General features: G+C 55.5%; 1 protein-coding gene across 1 annotated transcript; it reads right to left on the bottom strand.

Moving 5' to 3' along the window:
• Positions 1-70: 70 nt before the first annotated feature.
• On the bottom strand, positions 71-5,781 carry ZACN (zinc activated ion channel). The gene is made up of 9 exons (XM_066237539.1): positions 5,769-5,781; positions 4,118-4,242; positions 3,925-3,969; positions 3,650-3,756; positions 3,186-3,355; positions 2,159-2,283; positions 1,824-2,034; positions 1,522-1,686; positions 71-1,076 (listed from the first exon to the last, which is right to left on the bottom strand). The coding sequence occupies exons 1-9, from the start codon at positions 5,779-5,781 to the stop codon at positions 886-888; spliced, it is 1,152 nt and encodes a 383-aa protein (XP_066093636.1). The 3' UTR covers positions 71-885.
• Between the last annotated feature and the right edge of the window lie 313 nt (positions 5,782-6,094).

The following is a 6,094-nucleotide window of genomic DNA, read 5'->3' as shown; positions in this document are numbered from 1 at the left end:
CCAGGCCAGAAGCCCTGTCCCTGGGCCTAGTTTGTGCTGCTTCCCACAGCCCCTGTCCTCTACCAAACCAGCACTCTCCTGGGTACTGGGTTTCACACTTTTGGTATTTTGTCCCTGACCACAGCCTTCAGGGGCCACGTAATGGTTTCAAGACAGGAGAGGACAGAGAGGAAGACAAAGGCCTGTGCCTACAGCTGCCTCATGAGCACAAGAGCAGGAGGCAGAACAACCCCACCGCCAGCCCAGCTCAGAGCTGGGGCTGGAGCACTGCCTTGCCCACTCAGACCTGTGGGTAGACAGGCCCAGGCCACATCCCAGCCAGAGAGCCTGGGGGAAAAACAGGCAGGACCAATCTGCTCTCAGAATTAGTGCAGAAAACGCATTCCCCATGGCCTAGGGCTGGGGTGTTCTGTCCCCCAGGAGTGAGCTCTCTCCATTCCCTCTGGGGTCCAGCACCTCTCACCAGTTCAGAGGCATTCTAACCCCCCTGTACAGCCTGCCTCTAGACCCCTCTTTCCTGGTGCCCAGTCCATCCTAGCCCAGGGTCAAGCAGCAGTGGTTGAAGGAGCAGTTAGGCTGGGGGGAGGGGAACTGGCTGACTGGTGGCCACTGGTGAGGTCAGGAGTGGAATGGGTCAGGGGATGTGAGGTGGGACCCGACCTCTATAGAACAAGTGTGAACTGCTAAGCTTGTTGAAGACGGATCCTTGGGGTGCACTTGGGTGATGGGTTTATTTCACACTCATTGCTTGCATGGTAACAGAAGAGAGCTCAAGGTGGCCTGGAGTCCTCCAAGCTTAGGGAAACAGAAAACGTCATCCTCCCTTCCCCTCCAGAGACCCTGACCTGGCCCTCTCCCAGGTCTGCAGCCCTGGGCACTGCCCTATTACAGCCTGAGCTGCCAGCCATGGGGTGTGGCCTCGCCAGGGGCTGGATCAGACTTGCACGTCGCCCACATCCAGAGTCCAATGAAGATGAACTGGCTGCACACCACCCCTGCCACATACAGCAGGAAGAAGGTGTGGTCGGCGGCCTCAGCCCAGCTCCTCTGGGACCCTGTTACTCCTCTGGTGGCTTCTGTGGGGGAGGAAGGAAAGGAGCTGCACTTCAGGGCTCGCCTCACACCCTTTCCCAGAGCAGAAGAGTAACCCAGGGACTTCAGCCATATTTCTCCCTTCCACAGATTCACGACTAGTAAATGTTGGGGTCTGGCCTATTCTAGGCCATCTTGAGTTGAAGAAAGACCATCCTAGAGGAAGTTCAGAAGGCACGGGGTTATCTTGGGGAGTTTGAAGTCACCCAGCCTTCAGGGAAGCTAACCTTGCTCGCTGCTCCAGACCTGCTTCTTCCAAGGGCTGATGTGGGACAGTGGGGTCAGCAGAGTGAGCACAAGGAGCCTCTAAATAGCCCAGCACCCCTGACCCCAGCACCAGACATGCAGCCTGCCAGCTCTGCCCCATCAAACCTGCTCCTAGCCTCATTCCTCACCCACCCTGCAGGAAAGGCCTCAGCCCCTGCGCACCTTCAGGATTAGGCCCTATAGCCTCGTGATCCTGCTGCTCCCTTCTCAGGACTGGGCTGGGGCTGCTCTTGGCCCTGAGGTGGTCCCGGGCCAGCAGCCCAGCCAACAGCACCGTCTCCATGGTGCTGATGAATAGCAGCAACAGCAGGACTGTGAAGTAGTAAACTGGGGAGGGGTGGGGTAGGGCAAAAGTCAGGGCCCAGGCCTGTGCCTCCAGTGCCCAGGGAGCTGAGCAGAGAGGAAGAAAGGAGGCAGGCCAGGCAGAGTGGTCCCGCCCAGGACCAGGAGGGTGCAGGGCTTACTGAGCAGTGGGTTGCAGGAGGAGGAGCCGGGCAGGGCCTGCACCAGGGAGGAGTGAAAGACAAGGTAGCCCAGCAGCAGGGTCACTTTGTAGGCAATGCGCTCTGTGGCCTGGAGGGGCAATAGCCCACCGCATAGGTCAGCCAACAGCAGTGCCTCCCCAGGTACCAACAGAGCTATGACGGCCTTTAATGCTGTGTTCTGTAGGCGCAACTGGAAGGAAATAAGAGTTTTGGGGGGTAATGTACAGGGGGTAGGCAATAGAAGGGTGATGTCATGCCCCTAGCTCTGCATCCTCAATGCCCCTGCAGCCCTCTCAAGCCACCTCCCGACTCACCGTCACCTGGAAGCAGGGCACCAGCTGCTGGGTTGGGACTTGGGTTTTCAAATCCCGAACTACATATTCCCTCTTGACACTCACAATCTGATTCACCACGTGGGCCTGGAACTCCAGCTCCATCACTGGGAGGGTGGGGGTGAGAACGATGAACTAAAGAGATACCCCTGACCCCGAATCTCTTGGGAGTAGGGGCAGGAACAAGCTGGTGCCCAGGGGTGATGGAGACTTCTGATGGCTGTTGGAGGCAGACTTGGAGATGAAACTGGTTCATGCAAGGACTTTCCAAACCTGAATTTGCACACACACACCCCACCAAGTTTTCTCCAGCTAGAGCAGCGGTTCTCAACCTGTGGGTCGCGACTCTGGTGGGGGTCGCCTAAAGCCATCCTTTAGGTGACCGCTGTGTTTTGGTCGGTCAACCCCCGCTGGGGTCGCGACCCACAGGTTGAGAACCGCTGAGCTAGTGGAAGGGCTTTTTCAGATAATAAATAGATAATAGATTAATTTTCATTGTAAAAATAAATGCACTTCACAGACTCATCTACCCATGTACCATCTTACATCTGAAATGTTAGGATTCATGGGGCAGCAGCTGTGGTATTTCCCAGAGGGGAAGGATATAAGGGAAAGGTGGGACTTCTCTGCCAATTGGGACATCGCCTGACAGGTCTGTGGGGTTTTGGCTGTGTGGTTACACCTTCAAGATGTTTTCAGGATGAGGCTGCAGCAACCTGAGCTGACACCAGTGGACTAGCCACAGCAGTTTGGCCCTTGCTTTTGAGGGCAATTGTTTTGCAGTTGCTGAGGGACTACAGTGAGAGCAGGGAGAACTAGGAGACAGGGCTGCTATTTGGGAGATACCGGGTGAGAAGCATGTTCTGCTGGATCCATCTATTCAGCTCCCCTAAGCCCAGGGGTAGATGGTGTGAACACAGGCCCACTATATCTGTGTCAGACATTTGCTGGAGGCCAGAGGCTTCCCCGCCCCTCTACCCTCACCCGCCAGCTCCTGTCCAGTCAGCACCAGTGTTGCTGAGAGCGTAGAAACTGAGGGTGCAGTCACTCTGGTCCCTGGGGAAGTGGAGGAGCTCAAAGTCACAGTTGGTCTCCGTGGTGAGGTCTAGGTAGAGCTCAACGTGGCCATCTTGGTACACTTGGGCCTGTGGGCTCTGGTCCTGCCAGTCCACCCTGAGCCTGCAGGGAAAGACACCACAGCCAGAGGCCCAGCCCCTTCTCTGAAGGGGGAGGAGGGGGGACTCGGGCATGTGCCCAACTGCCGTCCCCTGCCCACAGGTTCCAAAAGGAAGAGGGAAACATGGGGGCATGCTAATGGTCTGGCCACCAGAAGAGAGGAACTTGGGGACACACCAGTGTCTGGCAGGACCACCAGGAGAAGGATATTCACTAAGAGGTTCTCCAGGCTCTAGATGGGGAAGACACAGGGACATGCATGGTGGTTCCTGTGACTAGAACTCCTGCCTCACTTACGCCTCCTGGATAGTGAGTTCTGGTGTCCACAGTGAGTCCCAGGGCAGCGTACGTACCCGCCGTGGGTGCGCACTTGCGTTCCAGGCTAGGCGAGTGTCCAGCCAGGACTAGGGACACAAGGATACCACTAAGGCTCTGGCTTTCCATATATACATGCCTCTCAGCTTGGCAGGTTGCTGAAGACTGGTACTTCTGAGCCGGGCTCAGAGAAGGTTCTCCTGCCCCATCTCCACCATTTTACACTCATACTCCCCACCACCACCGTGGCCTCTCACCAGCCGAAGCAGCAACATGGAGGATACTGTGTACCGAAGGATGTCCTGGGGGAGAGAGGCAGCAAGTCACCTGAGGGATCGCTGCTATATGACAAAATAAGGCAGGGGACCACAGCACTGCAGGGACTGAGTCCTGCCCCATTCCCAGCTCAGCACTTAGCCCCTGCCCCTTCCTTGGCCTAAGGACTCTTACCACATTAAATACATTTGACACAAACACCTGCACGTCCACGAGCAGGGGCGCACTCCCGTTGTTTGGAATCTGGATGGTTTCCTGAACCTCCAGGGGCGAGCTGAGGTTGAAGAAGGATGGCCAAGCTGAGGGATGGAGGTTGAAGTCATCCGGTGCCTTGGGGACCAAATCCCAAGGTTCATTCCCTTATTCCTTCCACCTACCAACAGCTGCTGCGTAGAAGCTGTGGCCCTGGTCCAAGGACCAAGTGGTGCCAAGTCTGAAAACGAGATGAAGAAGGAGCCACAAGGCCATCATTAGTGGCTGCATAGAGAGGCTGGACGGAGCAGCAGCACCTAAGCTACAATTTCTATTTCAATCGCTTCTCTTGAGGACTGAGCAGTCGGTCCAGGCAGCTACTCTGTACAATGACCCTGGGGCCTTAGACTTGCCACCCCCATCCCACCCTGGTTTCTGCAAACATCCAAAGACAAAGCCCAGGGCCAAGCCCTGCCTGCCCTGCACCTGCCTAGGCTTTCCTGTCCTGCTCCATTTCTACCACCTGGAACTGGTTGCCAAGTTCAAGGCCAGCCAAGTGGGCCAGGCAAGCATAGAACAACACCCCTGCTTCCCTGACTCAGTCCTTCCAATCTGGGCAGATGCCAAGGGCCTCCCTTGCGTTTCCATAGTGGACACCTGCCTGGTTAAGAACACAAGCCCTTGTCAAAGTGCCCTGCACTCAACGATGTGAGATAGGCACACCCTTAAGGGTTTTCCTTCTCATTAAACAGTGAACCAATTTCTTTTTTTTTTTTTTACAGAGACAGAGGGATAGACAGGGACAGACAGACAGGAACGGAGAGATGAGAAGCATCAATCATTAGTTTTTCATTGCGCATTGCGACACCTTAGTTGTTCATTGATTGCTTTCTCATATGTGCCTTGACCGCGGGCCTTCAGCAGATCGAGTGACCCCTTGCTCAAGCCAGCGACCTTGGGTCCAAGCTGGTGGGCTTTTGCTCAAACCAGATGAGCCGCGCTCAAGCTGGCGACCTCGGGGTCTCGAACCTGGGTCCTCGGCATTCTAGTCCGACGCTCTATCCACTGCGCCACCTCCTGGTCAAGCACCAATTTCATTTTTTAAAAATCTTTATTGGTTGATTTTAGTGAGAAAGGAAGGAGAAGGGGGGAGGCATTGATCTGTTCCTGTGTGTGCCCTGACTGGGGATCCAATTGGCAACCTCTGTACTTTTGGACAATGCTCTAACCAACCAAGCTATCTGGCCAGGACTGAGCCAATTCCACGTATAAAGTTTTGGCTCAAGGACTCCTGGAGTGGGGCGAACCCAGGGAAAGGTGGAGGCTAGGTCAGGAGCAAAGTCCCAGAGCATCCCTATTCCCGCACTGATTCTCAGCCTGCCCCATCCCAGCAGTGCCTTAGAATCGCTGCTGTGGGCCCTGGAACAGGATCAGCATGGGCGGGGCGCGACTTTCCTGGCCTGCAGGAGAAACCGAGGGGTTGCAGACCTGATTCCAGATAGCTACAGAAAGTCCAGGAAACCTTAAGGCTGAAAGTCCATAGGCACTGATAGGGCTGCCGAGACTCGAAAGGGCCCAACGGAGCTGGGAGTATTCAAGGACGCCCCACACAATGGCGCACGAACACACATACTGTCTACATCCATCATCGACTGACTTTATCGAGTGAGCTTAAACACTGCCTGCTTGTGTCACACGCATTGGCGGCGGCTGGTTTGCCAATCTATATGCACTGGCGCCTCCGGTTGACCACGTACAAAGAGCCTTCCCCCGTTGCATTCTCGCCAGCCTCACTCATTTAGGATTTTCTACGCAGATTTTTAACTCTGCTGTCTCCGGCACAGGCTGCCCACTCTCCCCGTAACTCAGGAAAACACCTGCACCCAATTTTCCAAAGCTCCCCCTGTGAAGTACCAGAGGCTTTTTTACCACAGAGCTCCATGAGATAGGCGGAGACAG

Source organism: Saccopteryx bilineata, chromosome 6 (genome assembly GCF_036850765.1).
Source record: "Saccopteryx bilineata isolate mSacBil1 chromosome 6, mSacBil1_pri_phased_curated, whole genome shotgun sequence".
NCBI lineage: Eukaryota > Metazoa > Chordata > Mammalia > Chiroptera > Emballonuridae > Saccopteryx > Saccopteryx bilineata.
The sequence above is the reverse complement of the archived record's forward strand: the minus strand, read 5'-3'. Positions and strand labels throughout refer to the sequence as shown.

Coding starts and splice junctions, on each gene's coding strand:
- ZACN (XM_066237539.1), bottom strand. Junction 2,284..3,185: donor CTACGCTCTCAGCAACACTG/GTGCTGACTGGA, acceptor CCACCCTCCCAG/TGATGGAGCTGGAGTTCCAG. Junction 2,035..2,158: donor TGCCCTGCTTCCAGGTGACG/GTGAGTCGGGAG, acceptor ATTTCCTTCCAG/TTGCGCCTACAGAACACAGC.